The sequence below is a fragment of the Odontesthes bonariensis genome, chromosome 4 (genome assembly GCF_027942865.1).
Source record: "Odontesthes bonariensis isolate fOdoBon6 chromosome 4, fOdoBon6.hap1, whole genome shotgun sequence".
NCBI classification, from domain to species: domain Eukaryota; kingdom Metazoa; phylum Chordata; class Actinopteri; order Atheriniformes; family Atherinopsidae; genus Odontesthes; species Odontesthes bonariensis.
The window spans coordinates 11900979-11920208 of NC_134509.1; the positions used below are offsets into that span (position 1 = coordinate 11900979).

The 19230-nt window shown below is 40.4% G+C and overlaps 1 protein-coding gene across 1 annotated transcript; it reads left to right on the forward strand.

Annotated features, from left to right (window-relative positions):
- Window positions 1–105: 105 nt before the first annotated feature.
- acer2 (alkaline ceramidase 2) lies at window positions 106–17235 on the forward strand. Its single transcript, XM_075462971.1, has 6 exons — window positions 106–501; window positions 888–1002; window positions 4306–4447; window positions 4929–5066; window positions 14542–14679; window positions 14863–17235. Exons 1-6 carry the CDS (start codon window positions 388–390, stop codon window positions 15047–15049), a joined length of 834 nt encoding a protein of 277 aa, XP_075319086.1. The 5' UTR covers window positions 106–387; the 3' UTR covers window positions 15050–17235.
- Window positions 17236–19230: the final 1995 nt, after the last annotated feature.

Genomic DNA, 19230 nt, shown 5'->3' on the forward strand with positions numbered 1-19230 from the left:
TTGTATGAACATGATGAAAGAAAAGAAACGTACTTCCTGGAATTGACTTACGTCACAGCGAAGACGGAAGCCGAGTGGAGTGACTCCTCTCGCAGCGCGTGGATACTCTTTGACTCCTGAGCGAACAGCTGTCAGAGGACGACGCAGAGCGTCATGACTGGCTGGAGGCTTTGTGGAAGGAAGGATACCCTGAAAATGCTGCACGGCGGCGATTACTTTAAACAAGTCGGGTGGACGATACGTGTCAGTATTCAGAACTTAGAGTCTAGCGTGTAGCCAACTGGCCAACGTATAGCGACTTTCATCGCTTATCGCCATTATTTAATCTCCCTTCGCCGGAGGAGTGCTGTCCGCCTGCACTGTCCATCAGACAGAACTAGTCCAGGCATGAGTAACGTTAATCTGATTTTTTGGGACCAGTTGCAGGCTGGCAGCTCCGAAGTGGACTGGTGTGAAGGCAACTACCTGATCTACCCCAGCATCGCTGAATTTTACAACACGGTCGGTGGGAAGTCGCTGACTTGTAGATGTGGATGCAGTTTTGTTTACAGCCGCAGCTTCTCTGCCTTTGTTTTGTTTGGTATTGCGCTGCTTTCTGGTAACATGCCATCTTATCCTCACGTTAGCCATAGCTAGCTATGACTTACACTAACTTTGAATAGTTTGGCTGCTTTCCATCAGCATATTTACCGTTAGCACCACTTTAGAAATGTGTTTTTCCCATTTTGTTTTTTTTTTTTTTTTTTTTTAAAGTTGCACCGATGGTCACATAATGATCAACATGTTGTCGTGTTTGCTACAGTCAGCTCACGTGTGATGGACTTGATTCCCCTCATAGCTTTCCTTTGTTGCCATTTTTTAAAATTTTTATATCTTTTTCATTTCAGATCAGCAACATTTTGTTTTTTGTTTTGCCGCCGATATTAATGTGCTTGTTCCGCCAGTATGCAACACATTTCAACAGTGGGATTTACCTCATATGGATTCTACTGGTTGTGGTTGGTAAGTGACCTCTCACCCTCTGTTTTAAAGGTGAAAGCATGTACGGGGACTTCCGAGTTTATAACTAGGAGTCATTTGAAAAAAAAAATGAAGGAGACACTTGTTTAATTTTTGGTTATTTTTCCCCCAACATTTTGACAGCGCCAGCTCACTATAACTGCACACAGTTTTCCTTTGTATTCGGCTGGTGGGCTGTTTTAAGAGTCTTGGAGACTTGCCACAGATTTTCTGTGAATATAATCTGTCTCAGTGTCCTCTCTGTCTCCATGTAATCCCAGACTGACTCCATAAAGTTAAGAACAGGACTCTGTGGGGGGTGAGGGGGGTCCAGACCATCTGGTCCAGGAGTGCCCCTCCACCCCTCTTTGGTGAAGAGAGTTTGATGTATGTTTGTGGTTGTTGTGGAAGTTTGTGGTCTACTACACTCCATAACCCTGTCTGCATGCAGTAGCCCACATGTGCAGCACTGCCCACAATGTGCTCTAGCAAAACACCACCACTGATCCACTGCGACACGACGTGTCACTGGGTTGCAACAGATGATGGCAGAAACCAAGTTAAGGAGCCGTCGCTTTACCGACCTGTCACCGATATTTCAACAGCCAACAAACCCCATTAGTTGCTCAACACCTAATTGAACGGAAAACGAATTTGTTCATCTAAAGATGAATTTTTCTGGCTCTCGTGTTTGGGTCTTTGCCGGTTTTTGTCATTTTAATTCTGAGAATAAACAGAATACACATCACGTGGACTACACAGTCGACGGGTGTAGTGCTGCCCATCAAAATCAGGACATTTGAGCAAATTTAGCAGCTAGTTTTTGTATCTCCTGGCATGTTGGGCTCTTCTCTTTTTCATTTGGCTTTTTGTTTGGCTCGGCAGCTGAATCCTACATTTGTGTCGTTTTTTTTTAGATTCTAAGGATAACCCAAAGCCTACATTGTTGTGAACCAGTGATGTTATAGTGATCCCAGCAGGCTCTTGGTTGATAGATAAAAGTCAAATGAAACACAAGCTCACACTTGTCGAACAGCAGCAGCACTGAGAGGACACAGGGTTAGTCACTCGCGTCCTCTGTCACTGCTTCAGGCTCATTTAATGCTTTTTGTGTCTGAATCCAGGCCAGCTATAGATTTCAGCAGATATTCCCATTAATTTCACTCAGTTTTTTGGGTAACAAATGTAAATGGCAGCAGAGTGCCTTGTTGCCTCAGTACTGTTTTGAAACCACTCAGGTTGCACTGTCAGCAAAGATAACCTGTCAGCCCTCCCCCCCTCCTTCCTGAGAGGTGACCTCAGTGGATGTTTGAAAAAAAAAACAAAAAAAACAAAACCCACTTATAGCTGTTGAACAGGTTGCATAACAGTCTAACTCATTTTTATATTGGCTGTGTGTGTATATAGGCTCCTGTGATACAGTTGACCACCCAACCCCCCCTCCCTCTCTCTCTGTTCGACGACTGGAGCGTATTTATCACCTAATATTTCCCCTTCAGTCCCTTCACACATTTGAATGAATCTCTGACCTCATCCAGTTTTTCGGAACCTGAAGGCTGTTTAAACTCAGTGATGAGGGGGTCACATGGTTCCCTCTGTCTTCCCCTGTGGTTGATGATCTTTGACTTAAGTTTAAATAAAAAATGAATACAAAAAAGCCCTTTGGTTCCAGTGGAAAATCAACAGTCGGCTGCTCTACTGTAGCTCTGTGTAAACATATAGGTTTGCCTGGCTTGCACTGTCAGCAGATACCAGTGTTTAAAGCAGAGCTATAACATTTTGATCTCCATGTCAGATGTGCCGTCTTTAACTCACTGCTTCCAAAAGGATGTTGTTTAATATTCCGACTGTTTTCAAAATGATAGTGAATGGTTTAGTGTTCAGCATTCCAAAAACAATGTCCCCGAATGACTGCAGAGGTGAAGGCCATGTCTTCATATGACTAACAGCCTCAGCGCGGCCTCGGACGTGAGAAGCTTGTTACCAGAATGGTACTTGTTTGCTTTTACCAGCAAAAGGCTTGCAGAGGTTTAAGGCATTAAGTCAGAATGACTACAGATTATTTCCTACTTCAGACGTCAACAACTACCAAAAAAATAGCTCATAAAAACAGCCCATGTTTTTAAGTGTGCAAGTCTGAAACAGTACTGTAAATGATCGGTGTTATTTTCTGCTTGACTTAAACAATCGATTACTGGAGTTGTCGTCAGAGTGACGGCAGGTCACGGCCAGTCAGTTCCGACTCGGAGCAGCAGAGGTTTGCCGATAAGGAGTCTGTTGGAGTGCTGGAATCTCCTGCAGCGCCTGTTATGACAACAGATTATGCTGATAATGTAAGGTCTGTTGGGCCGAGATAACAAAGGGGCACTGACGGATCCATCCCGCTGCATTTCTAACTCAACCCTTCTTTCCAACTTGCTTTTTGTACATAAAGGCATGCTGCTGAGTGTATTCACATTCTTGTCATCTTAGAATTGGGATGAATGCACTTCCTCTCCCATAAAACATTTATAAAGTTGATATTTCATAAGTGCTTGAAACCTTCAGTGTTTGCATTCGTGTTTAGCAGCTTGTTGACTTCACTTGTCTGCCTCAGTTGGCACATTTCATACGGTTTGTTGGAAGCGTTCTTGTCTAGAGAATAAATTAACCTCCTTTAACCTTGTTTTTGCTGAGTACAAAGCCCATCTGTTAATCTAATAAATGAATGAAGAATGTAATCAAAGCGAAAAGGGATATTGTTCTTCAGGTCTTAATCAAGCTTGAATGCACGAATCAGGTCATGAAGTCTCCCAGCCCTCGCAGGTTGAATCTGACACCATGCCTGGTGTTGGCACACTGTTGTGTTTAGGCTGCCCCGGAATGTTCCTTTATTGGCATATCAAAATTTGCTTGCCTTTTATTCTTCTATGCAACTTCAAAATTGGAACACGGCTCACAGTTTCCTCTTGCTGCTTTGGTCTGAACGTTGTGGCCTAAAAAAAATGACGGCTGCGGCCATGATTTCATCTTCTAATTCGAGCATTCGCATGCCTCACTGCAACATGGCCTTGAGTTATTGAACGCACAGGCACAGTGTACAAACTTGGAGCCGTTCTATGATATTTTTGCCCCTAGTGTTTCCATATGTGACTTTTCTTTTTTTTTCTTTTTATTATTTATAAAATAAACAGATTTAGTGTTGCCTCGTGATGCCTCTCACAAACTGTTCAGTCCTAACAGAGCCTCACCTCCATCACTTGTTGACTTTCTTATGAAGGGACGTCATCTCAGCTTTGCGCTTGTGCTCCTCTTTCTTTCTCCCAGGTATTGGATCGACTTATTTTCATGCCACCCTCAGCTTCCTTGGCCAAATGCTGGATGAGTTGGCCATTTTATGGGTGCTCATGTGTGCCATTGCCATGTGGTTTCCCAAAAGATACCTTCCGAGGATGTTCAGAAGAAATAGGTATGAGGATCTATATGAATTGAGGGGCCAAATGACCACCTTTAGGAGCTTAAAATGAGTGCAAGCTTCTCACAGTTGGAGAGAAGCTTGTCATGTTACTCAAACTAACCGGCAAAGTTTCAGTTTATTGCAGGGCACTTGTGTTTTTGCACGGCATGTCCATTAGTGACACTTCACAGTTTAATAATAGACCTGTCCAAGATAGCTGACACCAGTAAAAGCTGCATCACATGTCTTTACTTCTCTTTCCATTGTCACAGAGCAGTGTGGTGGTTGCACTCCACCTTCAGGCTGTTCCCCAGTCTTTGCTCATTAGTATCTAAACTGAGGTCTTCTTCATTTCTGATTCTCATTGTGTGTCATCAGGGTGCTTTCTGGGTATACTTGGGATTCATCCGACTTGGATTCTGTATTTCACAATGTGTTTATAGAAAGACGAAATAGCAACAAAATCTGCTTCTTGTTTTGCTTCTCCATGTAGGTTAAGGTTCAAAGTGGTCATCGGCATCTTGTCAGGGATCACCACCGGTCTGGCCTTTGTCAAACCAGTCGTCAACTCGCTGTCTCTCATGACTCTTGGCATCCCCTGCACCGTGCTGCTCATTACTGAGCTGAAGAGGTTAGTGGAGTGTCAAAACAGTAAGGATAAACCTCATCCTGGAGTGTGACACTATCCTGGAACTGATGATAGGCATTTTCTAAAGTCCATCCAAACAGTGTGAAATCAAGGATGGCAAAGAATTGTCTCCTCACTCTCTGACTAGGACTTGGGTGAAAAAGCTGCGAAACCAGTGCAACGTTGTCATCGTTTGCTTTAACTCTAAAGGAATTATTTGTCTTTTCTATCTCTCACATGTTTTGTTTTTGTGGCCTTGCGTTACTTAACACCCACCTTTCTCTTTCTTCTGCTCATGTGAGTCATACAGTGACTGTGCTGGATCAGAGGCTGCAGCTTGTTTGATTGTTGGCTGTAGAGATGTTCCTTTTGCCCATAATGCTATCACAAAATGTGAGTGCAAGGCCCTCTCTAAGGTCTTTTTATGAAGGCCGTCTGCATCATTAACACGCGGTCGTAGCTAATGATGGGGCTAAAAAGAAAAAGTATTTTCTACATGCTGCAGAGCTAGTTTAAAGAGTGTATATAGATGTACTCCAGTAACATTAAGAGCTGTTTTGGCATCAGAGTCTTGAACACTTTAAAAGACTGAAACAATCTTTGGGGAAGCTGAAACGGAATCAGAAGAAGTAGTTGTCCTAACAAGTGGACAGGAAGAAATGATAAACGCAATGGAGATCCATAAGAGGAACACGTAGAGAGTTCCTCTTCAGTAATCAGTTTAATATCTGGGATATCATATCATATCTGGGAACGCTGGTCCATCATGCAAGTTTACTCTCTACCAGCTCAGACTGGAAACAGCTGGCGGGTCACGTGATTCTAATTTTTGCCAGGTCAGGTGCAATTAATAAAACTATTTCCACGCTGAAAAATGAGCGTCAAGTCCTCTTCGTACCAGGAAAAAGCGCGTCGAGCGACTGTATGAACCTTTTTGTGTCTCAGTGGAAAAGTTAATTCATCCATTCACCTTTTCTCTTTCATGTCTTACTATGGCAAATCAGACATGCTAATCAATGGAAACGCAGCTGGCAAGAAATCTGGATCCAGGTGTTTTGAAGCTCAACAGATTGAAAATGGCACACATGACATTATGAGTCTGTTAAGTGTCAAGAAGACCAGAAAAGGACAAGTCACTGGTGAAATGTCGCGCGACAAAAATGAATGCATGGCATAAGGAGAACCAGCGTGGAACTGATCCGATGTGCTGGTTAGTTAGTGACCTTAACTAATAATTGCTCAAAATTTCACCTTAGTGCAAAGTTTGTAGTTTGCCATCACTAATCAGAATGTAACAAAAACAGAGGGGGTCATTTACTGCTGGTATATTGAACAAAACAGAACCTTATGCCCACGAATCAGCTGGCTGGCTGGCTATTAGTCGTGCTACACCACGTTTAACGGACCCAGAGATGTCAGAGCAGGGGAGGAGGAGTTGGTCAAAAGAGAAAAGGGCAAAAATAGAAAGACCAACTAATTAATTAGAATTTTTTGAGGGCACATTTTTGTTAAGTTCTGTTCTCTGTCGAGCAGGATTTCTGACCGCTTCCTCCCTGTCACTTTCACTGCCTCACACATCAGTTTCGTGGCTGATCATGCTTCATTGAGCTGTGCTCCAAATGCCTTCTTTTTCTTCGGGATTCAAAAGTACACATTTCCACACAATATTAAGTAAAAGCCAACATTTAGGTCTTCCTGTGCCTTGTGGCTATTCATCGTTAGGAGAAAGCTAATGATTTGATATTGCATTTCTCAAATGTGTTTTGCCATGTTTAGGGTCTTCACAGCTGTTTACCCACATTCAACCAAAGCCTGCTTAACCCATTTAGGCCGGGAAAGCATTGCCGCATTTCTACCTTTAAAGCCGGGAGCGCTGTTGCGTTATTCTACCTTTAAGGCCGGGAAAGCGTACACGTCTTTTTTCCTGCAAAGGGTTGTTTTGCACCAATTTTCTTCAGATACTTTTAATCTCTTACATTTCTCCATACTTGGCCTACCTGGGGTTGAAAGTCTCGATAAATGCACAGCGTTTTAGCGGGCATGTACCGGCTTTCGGCGAGTGTGACTCATATTTTGAGCGACAAAAAAAAAATATATATATATATATAGGCTTCCTCCCATTGTCCAAAAAACATGCATGTTAGGTTCATTGGTGACTTTAAATTGTCCTTAGGAGTGAGTGTGAGCGTGCATGGTTGTTTGTCTCGTTTGTCTCTATGTGGCCCTGCGATGGACTGGCGGCCTGTCCAGGGTGTACCCCGCCTCTCGCCCATTGACTGCTGGGATAGGCTCCAGCCCGCCCGCGACCCGACCGACGGATTCAGCGGTATAGATGATGTATATATATATATATATATATATATATATGTTAGATCGATTCTTTAATTGGAAGCTCAAGAACAAGCCTTAGTAATCTCAAGTTAAATAAAGTCTTTATTTCTGGCAACAAATGAAGTATCTCAGCGCTGGACTCGGTATGACAGAACTCTCGCAGGAAATCCGTCAGACAGAAATATTTTAATATTTCAAGATCACAATAATCTTCCAATTTAGAACTACAATAAAAAAAAAAAAACACAAATAAAATACACTTCAATTGGATACTTTTTGAATTTATTTTCCCAAGCCACGCGGAGCTGCAGCATAAGGATGAAAGAGCTGCGGCTTGCCGACCCCTGATGTAGCAGAAAGGTGTGATTCTTACAAACTCAGTGTACCGAGTATATAACGTAAACTCACTTTGAAGTAGTGCAGCAGGGCTCTGCATGTGAGTTTTACTCCTCCAATTTCTTTTTCCACCAGATTTTCAGGTGACAGAAGTGCTGGGATGAGGTTAACCAGCACCTTCTTAAACTCCCCATCGATATCTTAGACAACGCACATATCAGAAAATGTCACCGCTTAAACGAGGTTTTTAATGCTTCAACAAATGCTGCTGGAAGCCTGTTTGAAATCAGCATTAGGCTGCTATGCCAGGTTTCTTAGTGACAGCAGTCTGCAAGTGTTTTGGGCAGATTATGTGGAATAACAGCCATGTTTTCTACATACAGGAAAAAAGACGTGTACGCTTTCCCGGCTTTAAAGGTAGAAATGCGGCAATGCTTTCCCGGCCTAAATGGGTTAAAAGTGATTTTCCAGCACTCCTCAGACTACAAACGAAAGCCAGTGCCTTTGGATGCATAAATCTGCTTCTGCACTTAGTTAACCCTCATAGTACAACAATGGAAAGCTTGAAGAGATAGCAGTGTCTAATAATGACTGTGTCCTGTTCAGCTGCTACATCGTTTAGTTTGTAACTGAACAGAAGCCAACAGTGTCGTGATGTGAGTAGATTAACATGCGACTTTTAACCTTTTGTACTTTCAGTGTCTTGACAACTCTGTCTGCTCCAGCCTAATAATAGCATCCTATGATGTGATGGAATGTTCCTGAAAACATGTTCCTCCTTGTGCTCCTTTTTGTTTGTTTGTGTGTGTGTTTCTCATGCTTTCCTCCACCTCATTAACACAGATGTGTATTGTGTCTTTCTGTTTCCCACAACCCTTACTCACTACCGCCGGTCCTGAAACCTGAAGTCCTCTATTGTTCCACATCTGAGTAATTCTTGACATTACTGCTGTGCCAGTCATCCATTGAAGCTGCTTGTTTTTCTGCTGCTAACTGGAACTGAATTCCTGTGGCCCTGACAGATGGACTTCTGCTCCCAGAAAGAACACACTATTTTGTTGTTTGTTTTTTGCTGCTTTTTATTTTCACAGTAGGACTGTTGCCCGATATTCAAATAACTTTCGTCCGAACACAAACAAGTTCATTGTTTCAGATATCCGTCACAGGTATTGCATACAGTAGAAGTGTTGGAACTAAAACACCACTTATATTTCTGCTGTGATTTCCGAGTTGAGAGGAAAGTATAATACTGACGAGATTATGAGTACAGGTGAAAGCAATGTTCATTTCCAGATTTTATCGCAATGTTGATGAACGATAAAGTATTATTTTGCATAGCGCTTTTCTCAGCAAAGTTAAAAAGTGCTTTACAGGAAAGGATTAGGTGAGATTGAGTAGGACGAATGTTCACAAGAACACGATAGTAAAACGCTTGACAAATGCAGACCTGGTGTGTCTGATCTTAGCTGCAGATGTGTTGTGATAGTAATGGATGAAGGATGAAGACGCAACTGCAGCTGCTGCTCTTACCGTTATGGCCGCCAGAGAGAAAGGCTGGTCAATTTTGTGTCCAGCCTGAAGAGAAGGACTGCAGATGGACGTTAATTGTGGCAGTAACCTCATTTAGGAGATGGTAGTGTTTCTTCATGGGGGATCGGTTTGCTTTGGCTGTCTGCGGCGTAGAGGACTTCTCCTGCACTTCGGTCTGGTAGGGACTAAACTGGAAAGACCTGCTGGCAGTGAAATGGAGACATGTTGCCTCATTTGACAGTCAAACGAGCTCAGATCTTCCCTGAGAAAGATGTAGTTTAGATGGTCAGTATTAATTAGCAGAGAGCACAGGCACGCCAACATTTTAAATTGAATTGTGCTGTAGCTCATCGGTAGAAGGAAATGACACGCGTGAGGACCATACCAGTGGGGAAATGATGAGAAATGTGAAGTTTAGGACCAAGAATTGGTACAGTGGCAACTCTGACAACCTCTTTTGTCTCAGGCCTAAAGCCACCAGGAAAAAGCTGTTGCGTGGTATAAAAACATGTGCTATCTTTTGCCCCATTGCTCTAATTAATCTGTCCCATGAATCTGTCTCATTAGTGAGCGCTATATAGAGTTTTAAGTATGTCTGAAGGTGTTAGTTCTTCACTAACTACACCGTTAAATTATTTATTTGTTTTTTAGTTTGTCACTCCTAATTCAGTCTTATTTTTGTATTTTTACCAATAATTCCCAAACTGGACTAGGCCTTACAAGGACGGGGTGTTACTCAGGATGTTTTGCGTTAGAGCAAATTACAGATGGAAACTGTTTGCATGCATACTCCAGGAAGACGCCAATGTTCCCCACAACTCAGAGGGGAATAGAATATCCCACTCCCTTCAAATAGAAAAGAATTCCCATCACAACCTTGTCGCGTGCTGCTCCTAACTCCTTACAAGGCATTTTTTACAAGGCCAAAATGTCAAAAGATCTAATGGAGAGTAAAGATCATTTTATGTTGCTTCTGTTTATTGCTTCAGCTTTGAGAATAGCAACAATATACTTACATAAATCATTTTTAGTGATAACATGATCACATTAGAACAGCTCGACAGACTAAGAGTTTGTCAAGAGTTGTGTTAAATAAGGATGTTGATGTTGATCCACAGAAGCCACTTCCTCTTTGTGCACTCAAGTAAGCAAAACTTCACAGCAAGACTCCACCCCTGGCAGACGGGGTGGCCTTTCCTCTTCTCATCTCTGTCTTCTTCCCTTAGACTCTCCATTGCATTCACCGTTGTCATGCTTCCTATCTCACTTGCCCCTGTAACTAGGGGTTTAAGTTATTTAGCGTTGTGCTTATGGATTTCCTTGTGTCAGTGCACGTTTGCTGGCACGAAGGGGTGGTGGCTGGCTCAGGACAGTGTATTGTTATGTTACTGAAGCGGCCACGTAGCTTAATGCCTGATGCACAGACAAGACTTTCTCCAATGGGAATGTAAAGTAAAATGCACGCGGTAAACCTCAGTGTTGATGATTGTTTAATGGCTTGTTTCCTTTTATTTTTATACTTCCTGTTGCTCGTGAGAAGCCATGACCCTTTCCATCTCCCTCTCTGGACCAATTATGTAAGAATGAGACGCTTCACAAGCTGAGCTCATCAGCTGATTTAGTTCACTTGAAGTGAAGCTGAATTCAGTGAACCCAGATGTCACTTGTAGACAATGATCGTTACGATTTTGAGACATGTAGTAGCTCTTTGCTGTTTTCTTTTTTTATTGAGCGTGAAAGCTGCCCCCAGCTCTCCAGCTCGCCTTTTAGCCTCCTTTTATCAGATGTCAAATGTTACTGTTGGCCATGTCCTTCCGAATGTGTACAGCAGTGTGCAAAGTGTTGAGCACTTGTAGTCAACATTTTTGTCACACACAAGCCAAACAAGTTGAAGATGATCTGATATCTGAAAGGCTTCAATCTAAAGATGACATATTTTCTAACAAAGATTACTCTGTGATTAAATATATCACAGAGTTTTTACAGAAATCATGTTTTAACTCAACAGTCTTTCATTCAAAATAAAAAACACATTTCTTCTCCCTTTTTGTAGTCCTCACCAGCTTTGATTGCATAATTTATTTCAAATGTCAGAGTGCGAGATTGCTAATGAGGCTAGAACTGCTGAGTCAGTCAGACTTTTTTTTTTATCACTCTTACACTGACTGTAAAAAAAACATATCTATAAAAAGCTAATTGAGGTCTGAGACTTTGATTTAAGTGATCTGAGAGCTCAAATCTTCCAGATTTTGCTTTTTTATATCACTCTTAATTTATACAAAACAAACAAAAGGGAAAATTTGATTTGTTCGAAATAACTCGATGCAGGTAAGACAGAGCATCATTTCACACGTAAAAGGAAAATAGAACTGAAAGAAACAGACAAAGATGCTGAATAAATTAACTCATCACTTGATCATGAATTCACTATATTAGGTTAACTCTAGTGTATTTTATATCAACATGTGAGCTGTTATCCTCTCTGTATGGAACCTGTTTTGTATTCACAGACAGATTCCTGTACAGACCAGATGGAACTGTCTAATGTATCTTATCTAACCCGAGGGTCATGAGCATTAACATGTGTTATGTAACTCACCCATTTTTCCCATCTGTCTTCAAAAATACGAACTTGGTCTCTTATTCTGATGGTTATTTTTCCTCTCTGTATGTATTTTACATACAAGATATTTGCATTTTTAGTTCATTTCTATTTTTTTTTTTAACCTATTTCTTGTAATATGTGCTAGATTTGACACGCTTATTACTAAAAACGCATGAAAATCTTCATCATTTTGTGTGGTCCTTTCCCAGTTGATGTTAAGAACTTTTGTTTTGTTTTTTTTTTTTTTTTTTGACAAAGAAAGAATTGGAATATTTCAAAGTTATTAATAGAAGTCATTTTTAAATGCCCAAAATATGTAACTGTCGTTTGCCATCTGATCCCCACACGTTTTATTTATATTTACTGTGAAAATACAGTATAAATACTGTGAAGAAAGTTTCTCAAAATATCTTATGAGAATTTGACTTTGCCATGTAGTTTCTATCTGCCCAATACTTGTTTACCTGAATCATTTTATAATAGGATTTAAATCCTTAATGGGCATTTCGTCAATAACATCATGAGGGTAACCTCTCACTTATATAATAATATGATAATAATCATTTAGATTTAGATTTTGACTTCTTTCAAAGCGTGGCAAATACCCATCTACTTTCTAACGTCTTGATACATGAGCAAACCAGTCAGTGTTCTCTCTCCACTGTCTCATTCCGTCTCTACATTCTTTGTGTGGGCTTTCTGATGTATAAAACTTGCATTCTGTGCTTGGGCTATTTGACAAACACCTCTCTTTTGGCAGTTAAAGGTCTTCTGAATACTGTGTCAGAAATCACAGAACAAACTAGCTGCTTCTGCCTGCTGAGCTCGATGAGTTGACTGAATGTTCTTCCACAGAACATTTGGTCTAGATTGGGAAGGTCAGCGAGAAACATTGCGCTCTCAAAGCCAATCTCGCAAGGACTTTCTGTCTTCACACAGGCTGCCCTTATCTGTCAGTGGGCACAGCTGCCTATTGATTAACCCAGTTATCTGTGCTTGTACCATCAGTGTAAAACCGTGCAGCTTCCACAGTTTAAACTGTCCCCACGTAGCTGAGGGATGCTTATTGTTTTCTTGGGGCTTTTTGTGTTGTAGAGTGTGATTCCTCTTCAAAAAACAGCGGTAACTCCAACACTAGAGGCTCGCTTCATCAAATGTGAATGGAAGGTGACACACTGTCACAGTTTAACAGGCAGGCTTTCGTGTTGCTGCCTTTGTTGTGGCTCTGAGTGTTTACCTCGACTCTCATTGGGGTTTGTAAGGAGGACAAGACTAAGAATAGTTTATCAGTGGCACTCTGGATTAGCACATCTTTGTAGGTCAGGGTGTGTTTATTTATATACGGCTTCACTCTGCACGTATAGCACTTTTTTTTTCAAGCAAGGGCATGGTGCCACATCAGGAAAGATTTTGTATTTGAGTATTTTGCCTAAGGACACTTAAACACAGATAATGGAGCAGCTGGGGTTTGAACCAGCCACCTTTTGATTAGTAGACGACCAGTACAAGACTTGAAAAGTCTTGAACTGTCGCTCATTTCTTTATTTATTGTCAGGAAAAAGCGTAAATTTGTGCAGCAATTTATCTAAACGTGTACAAACATAAGTAGAAATACAATATATAAGGAAAAAAACAGGGTTTGTACAATTCTTAGAGCTTTAAAATCAGCATTTGGTATGAATGCCTTTATTTTTCAACACAGCCTGATCCCTCGTAGACAAGTTTTCTATAGTTTTAGAACTATGAGTTCAGCTCTTGTGTCATTTGGCACACCTGAAGCTTCAGTGAACAGCAGATGAATCAACTGAGTAAGGTCCAGATGCATCCCTCAGGTCCAGTGTCAGGGCTTTGCTGGAATTTACTGTTACTGATGCTGCCCATCTGCCGTAGAAAGTCTTTTAGGCCTGCCACCTCTTCTTTTGTCCTTCAGTCCCTCCAGTTTTCTTAGGTTTTTACTTGCACTGATAGAAGTCCAGTTTTTGGTGAATAGCTCTTTGGGAATCGCCTTGTTGGTACAAAAGTACTATTTCGTGTGTGTCAAACTGTGTCATCTTTGTAGATGCCACTAAAGAAATGGGAAATAATAATTTGTCTTTGTGAAAGGCTAAAGACACAATTTAAGATGGGTTCTTTGCTAAGTTAGAGAAACAGCGGTGGTCCACCGTCAGTATGAGGTGCCTCCTTTTTTTTTGTCCTAAATGCTTCAATGTATCACCGTGTCACATTCCTCTAAAAATGGTCAGGCAGGAAAGTAGTGTTCCAATGGTTTCATGCAAGCACACAAGGTGGTGTTTTAAGCAGCTGTGTAATGTGCATCTTTGATAGCTTACTTGAAATTAGCTAGTGAGAGATATACCCAGGTTCTAAAAGATTTACGGACTATTGAGCAGAATAACCACTTCGGTATGACTTGAACATCATAGATACAAAAACAGTTTGGTTATTTATTTACATTATTATTCATTAGTTTGTTTGTGTATTGACATAGGCAAAACCTACTTACTTACTTTATCAAACTGGAAAAGGACCAAACTCCTAAGTAGGGGTTTAATAACGTACGTTATGTAAAAACAGCGTGGTAAGGAGTTAAGACCAGCTTCTGTCTGTATGTGTTTTTGTACAATGAGTGTGTGTTCTTAAGAGTTGCACCCATTTCTCAGTGCTCTGTCATTGTAGGTGTGAAAACCCACGTGTGTTCAAGCTGGGCCTGGTCTCAGGGATCTGGTGGGCGCTGGCTCTTCTCTGCTGGATCAGTGACAGGATCTTCTGCGAAATGTGGTCATCCGTTAACTTCCCTTACCTACACTGTGCTTGGTAAGCTTAAACCCAGCTTGGAGAACTCGGTGCCGCCTACGGTGATGTGACACTTAAAAGGAAATTTGATGTTTTTTCAGAAATCAACACGATTGAATTGTATATGAAAACAAGTGGAGAAGAAATGCTATGTTCTCAGTTCACAGCCTGTCTGGCTTATTCATACTCTGGTTTCTCTTACAGGCACATCCTCATTTGTCTTGCGTCCTACTTGGGCTGCGTTTGTTTCGCCTACTTTGACGTCGCGACAGAGGCCCCGGAGCGAGGGCCCGTCATCATGTTCTGGCCCAACGAGAAGTGGGCCTTCATTGGTGTGCCATATGTTTCATTTCTCTGCGTCCACAAGAAGTCAACTATCAAGGTGACTTAAAGAGGCCCGAGTCTACTGTTCTGCAGCTTTGCCACCAGCAAGATAAAGAGACGGGTCCGTGAGTCGTGTTGCCCTCAAGCCCACAACCTAAATAGCCTTAGGTTTTTTTTTTTATTTTTATTTTTTTATCTGACATTAGCATGAATGTGATTTTTGGCCAAATGCAAGGATTGACCTTTTCCTGAACGGGTTTGGTTTTCGAATCGCGACATAGCAGTATTTTATGAAACTCTTGGGGTCACAAATGTGACACAAAGATCATTAGCAAAAAAACTATATCAAAGCTGAGAAACCTCTACAGTGTTCCACACTTATGCTCAGGCTCCGCACGAGACATCATGTCATCTCTTGAGAGTGAAAGTCTTACACTTTACACAAATGAGACTTCTTCATAGAGAGAATTTCATACACTTCACGATAGTAGGAACACCTCCACATTTTAAAGCATTATGTTGCCTTTTCAGCCGTTAATATAACATGTCATAGGTGAAGTCTGGCCATTTAAAACCATGTTGGAGGACAATAAAGCACTGGATGAATCAAATGTGACTAATGCAAACTGCACAGCTCAGCCAACTGTATAACAGTTAGAAGCTGGCTCATGAGATGTTAAGGTTCAAGAAGCTAATTCACAAATAGCTTTAGGCTGTTGTATTCCTGCTGCCCCCTGTGCTGATATTCTTCGAAACGTGTCAGAAACAAAGTGGGCTTGATTTCCATTTCAGATCTGTTATGCTTTACTTTCAGCATGCTACTGTTATTGTTCAGAATAATTTAAGGAAAACTTGTTTAATCTATTCCTGTGCACATTTGTTAACTTGCAAAGCAATGCAGTCATTTTCATACGAAAATAATCATATTGATATATTCCTGAATGACTTGGCACTTTTCACAGTGACCACAACTCAGAGTAGTAAATTAGAAACAAAAAAAGTAATTAAATAGATATCAGAACTTGATAAGTAGACATTTAGTTGAAATGTAGCCTGTTAATTTTCCTTAGCTTATCTTTTAAAGCTCAGCGTTTGTTCGTTTTTTAATCCAAACATCTCAGCTTGTTAATTGCTCTTAAGGGTATGATTAAGTATTTAAAATGGTGCAAAAAGCTTCAACCAAACCAGATAATGTATTAGAAGTAGGTTGATTTTGTCCATAAGTTTGTGTTATTTTCTTTTGCTTTGCTTTCTTTTTTAAAATTGCTCTCAAAGTTGGAGAGCTGATAATAGCAGGTGGAATAGTGGTGCAAATGAGGTTTCATTTTCTCTGATCTAAAACTAAACCTAACTCTGAGGTATTTATTGCACAAAACAAACAAACAAAAAAAGAGAATAGACAATGTCCATCCATCCATGGATCTCTTACACATAGACAATGTGTATGTGTAAAAATAAAATAAAAGCAATCCATTCTGGACGTAGCAAAGAGAGGAGTCTTTAAAGCTGTTTTTTAACTTTAACCCTTTATCGGACATGTTGAGAACAGCCTCGGGCTGTTATTTCAATCCAGTCCTCCCGCAGAGGCTCCAGGGAAGTCAAGCTGCGAAAATACGTTGTGCAACTGTGACGGGTCAAATGAAGGATCCCGATTTACAAAGAAAACAACTGTTTTGCAGCAAGACTGAAGCAATATTTTCTCAACACGGAAGTATTTTTGTTGGGTCGAAAACTGTTTCTATTTTTTTTGTAAGGGAGGTGCAGCCAAAAATGATGGGTTGGACGATTCTGATAACAGATTGATGCCACCGTTTGTACTGCCAAACTTTTTTTTATATGCACGTTCAGGGGGAACTTTGTGAAGCATCAACAATGTGAAGAAATCCAGAGAAACTTGCAGTTTGCTGCAAGACAGAAATAAACAAATATTGATGGCTTGAGAAGTCAGTCAGTGAATCAAGCATCAAATGATGGACAAAGTGTGAACAGAGCCGCCTGTTAAATGAAAATGTGATGTTAAACCATAGACATAAGGTATGATTACGAGTTAAGTCTTTTTATTGACTTATATATATATGTGTGTGTGTATTTAAATCTTAAGAGTTTCTCCACCTGCATTGACAATACGGATAAATTGCACAGAAATATTTATTTTCATAAATTATCCTGTTTTGTTAACAAATATTTGTAACAGATGATAATTTTGGTATTTTATTTTACATAATAAATAAAGCCAATATTGAACATTGACAACAGCGGCTTCAGATGGTGTGTCTCTTGCAGTAATTCAGTCATCGAAGAATCTTTTTTTTTTTTTTTTTACCATTAATCGTCTTCTGCAAGTTTGTACTGGCTCAGAAAGATGCAGGTAGCAGAAGCTACCACCAGGGGGCAGAGTGCCACCAGTTAGTGATTGAATTCACGTAGAACCACCACTGTCATCCACAGCAGATTGACTTAGTCTAAGATTCTATTTAGAAAAAAGGGGGGGATTGCAATGAATTTATTTTAAAAATGATTACATGCTTTTTTTTTAAACGCATGCATGGTGTTCCTTCGAAGGGAACACACTGACCTCGTATCCACCCTACAAACACACGAATCACACCCACTGCAGTTAGTCATAAACATTTGAAAGGGTGAAATGTTCTTGTTTTGTTTTTTTGTCTTTTTTTTCAGAAAGAGCACATCAAGGATACATCTCTCTGAAGATGTTTTTTTTTCTTGTTGAGCTGGATTTATGTTGATGAGAAAACCAGATCTGCACTTTTGTTGTTCAACATAATGCACACCATGACTGTACAGGTAACCATTAACTGCTGGCAACCCTGCTGCCAGTTTACTGTAAATATAGAAGACGGTCTTTTACAGTGTGAAGCGTTAAATCGCTCCCTGTTATTTCTTCGTAGAAGGTTTAAGCATCCATTCATAGGTGAACTAAGGAGAAAATGGGAATGGTGGGGGGAATCCTCAAAGAAGGACATAATGTGTAAAGCTCGGGTACAGTTCTGGATAATAAAACCTCTTTCCAGAAGAATACACTCGCCACTCTTGGAGGATATGTAATTCAGGAAGAATGAAAGAAAACGGAGGGAAAAAAAATCAGATATGACACAAAACTATCTTATTTAACAGCTGAACAGCCTTAACTTTGTATGACATTCCTCAAAAAGAAAGAGAAAAAATAAGCTTGTTTTCTCAATTAGACCTACTACAACAGCAGGGGGAACAATTTTTGGAATTTAAAACAAACAGCTGCGTAAGTCTAGATATGCGAATGCATGTGCACTTAAAAGACCATGCTCGCAGAGCTTAAAAAGCTGTTACATGTGGCGGATTTGACAGGAAACACTGGCCCAATAAAACATCTGTCTGCTGTCAGATGTTGCAGTGGAGACGATTATGAAACTGTGGCAAAAGGTGTTGGTTGTTCCAACTCAACTGTGTTTCAAATTTGTTTGCAAGTACAAACAAAGTGGGAGGGCTGTGAAAGGGAAACGTATCACTTCAGAAGTCTCAGACTTTAAAACTCAGAGAGGTTTTCCCAAAAAATAGAAACTGTACAGATTTGTTTTAAAACAAGACGATACAGATATCATCTCGGGATGATGATAGGTGTTGCCACAGAGCAAAGAGAATTAAAGCCTATCTTCGAGGAAGATATATGAACTCAATAGCATATCAATAGCAAACAGTCCGGATCTCAGTCTGACTTTTAGTTTATGCCAAGGCTCTGTGCTGCAAAGCTGATCTGTTTACTGAGACTCAGAACCCGACTGATAAACAATATCTTTGTTCCCCAAAAGGAATTAAAGCTGCCTTAGGCAGGGGAAGTTCAAATAAGTTGGAAATTGTGATTATTTTTGTTTGTTTGTTTTGTTCATGTTTTTTACATTTCTTCCCCTACTTTATCAAAAGAAAAAAATGCCATTCATTATATATTTTAAAAAAGTATATTTTTGAGAAATGTTTCACAAAGCCATAATGTCCAGCTGTTAAATAAAACAGTTTAGTGTCAGTTTGTCAGTCCCACAAATGATTATCATCATCATTATGTTTCTAATTTGTTCATGTACAAACCAAAGCTGCCAAAGTTTTCATGTCATGCACCCATGTCGTCTGATGTGATATTTAAACATTTAAAGCTAAATATTCCAATTAAAGATCAACCAATTAAAACATGGTGAAATGACACAGTGGGGTTTGCAGCTCTGCTTATTATCACAACACATCATCATCATTTGTGAC

What these genes read in the sequence shown, in the direction of transcription:
- acer2 (XM_075462971.1), top strand. Translation starts at nt 388, where the DNA reads ATGAGTAACGTTAATCTGATTTTTTGGGACCAGTTGCAGGCTGGCAGC. An exon ending in GATTCTACTGGTTGTGGTTG is followed by an intron (nt 1,003 to 4,305) that starts GTAAGTGACCTC and finishes TCTTTCTCCCAG; the next exon opens with GTATTGGATCGACTTATTTT. An exon ending in CTCATTACTGAGCTGAAGAG is followed by an intron (nt 5,067 to 14,541) that starts GTTAGTGGAGTG and finishes CTGTCATTGTAG; the next exon opens with GTGTGAAAACCCACGTGTGT.